The sequence below is a fragment of the Nothoprocta perdicaria genome, unplaced genomic scaffold (genome assembly GCF_003342845.1).
Source record: "Nothoprocta perdicaria isolate Ctin4 unplaced genomic scaffold, notPer1 scaffold_832, whole genome shotgun sequence".
NCBI classification, from domain to species: domain Eukaryota; kingdom Metazoa; phylum Chordata; class Aves; order Tinamiformes; family Tinamidae; genus Nothoprocta; species Nothoprocta perdicaria.
Window position 1 is genome coordinate 1 of NW_020456124.1, and position 1,404 is coordinate 1,404.

At 71.9% G+C, this 1,404-nt stretch overlaps 1 protein-coding gene across 1 annotated transcript in view; it reads left to right on the forward strand.

The window, feature by feature from the left end:
• Positions 1-3: 3 nt before the first annotated feature.
• LOC112958297 (spectrin beta chain, non-erythrocytic 1-like) overlaps positions 4-1,404 on the forward strand; it is a gene marked incomplete at both ends in the record, with an annotated part of 13,823 nt that continues 12,422 nt past the window's right edge. Inside the window, 3 exon segments of the mRNA XM_026052119.1 lie at positions 4-138; positions 982-1,073; positions 1,144-1,224. Coding sequence (XP_025907904.1) covers positions 4-138; positions 982-1,073; positions 1,144-1,224 — 308 coding nt within the window.

Here is a 1,404-nt window from a genome sequence, read left to right on the forward strand (position 1 = left end):
CTGGAGAACGTGGACAAGGCGCTGCAGTTCCTCAAGGAGCAGCGCGTGCACCTGGAGAACGTGGGCTCGCACGACATCGTGGACGGCAACCACCGCCTCACGCTGGGCCTCGTCTGGACCGTCATCCTGCGCTTCCAGGTGCCGCCTGGGGGGCCCTGCACCCGCCAAGGGGTCCCTGCACCCGCCATGGGGTCCTGCACCCGCCATGGGGTCCCTGCAGCCCCCATGGGGTCCCTGCACCCGCCACGGGGCCCCTGCACCCACCAAGGGGTCCCTGCAGCCCCCACGGGGCCCCTGCACCCACCAAGGGGTCCCTGCACCCGCCATGGGGGTCCCTGCACCCGCCAAGGGGTCCCTGCACCCGCCATGGGGGTCCCTGCAGCCCCATGGGGTCCCTGCACCCGCCAAGGGGTCCCTGCAGCCCCCACGGGGTCCCTGCACCCGCCATGGGGTCCCTGTACACACCATGGGGTCCCAGCACCCACCATTGGGTCCCAGCACCCACCATGGGGTCACTGCAGCCTCCATGGGGTCCCTGCACCCACGAAGGGGTCCCTGCAACCCCCACAGGGCCCAGGCACCCGCCAAGGGGTCCCTGTACACACCATTGGGTCCCAGCACCCACCACGGGGTCCCTGCACCCGCCATGGGGTCCCTGCAACCCCCATGGGGTCCCTGCAACCCCTGTGGGGTCCCTGCACCCGCCATGGGGTCCCTGCAGCCCCACGGGGTCCCTGCACCCACCATGGGGTCCCTGCAACCCCCATGGGGTCCCTGCACTCGCCATGGGGTCCCTGCACCCGCCATGGGGTCCCTGCACTCGCCATGGGGTCCCTGCAGCCCCACGGGGTCCCTGCACCCGCCATGGGGTCCCTGCAGCCCCCATGGGGTCCCAGCACCCACCGTGGGGTCCCTGGGGGACCCCGCGTCCCCCGCGCCACCCGTGGGTACCGTCCGCGCCAACGTGGCCGCGCCACCCAGATCCAGGACATCAGCGTGGAGACGGAGGACAACAAGGAGAAGAAGTCGGCCAAGGACGCGCTGCTGCTCTGGTGCCAGATGAAGACGGCGGGGTGAGCGCGGGGACGGGGGGTGACACGGCGGGGACACCGCGGGACCCCCACGCTCACCCGCTGCCCGCAGCTACGCCAACGTCAACGTGCACAACTTCACCACGAGCTGGCGCGACGGGCTGGCCTTCAACGCCATCATCCACAAGCACCGGTGAGCGGCGCGCCGCAGCCCGGCGCGGGGACGTCCCCACACGCGGTGACGTGTCCTGGTGCGCGGGGACGTCCCCACACGCGGTTACATGTCCCTCCCGGCGCGCGGTGACGTGTCCTGGTGCGTGGTGACGTCCCCACACGCGGTGACCTCCCTGGCGCGCGGTGACAACCCACACGC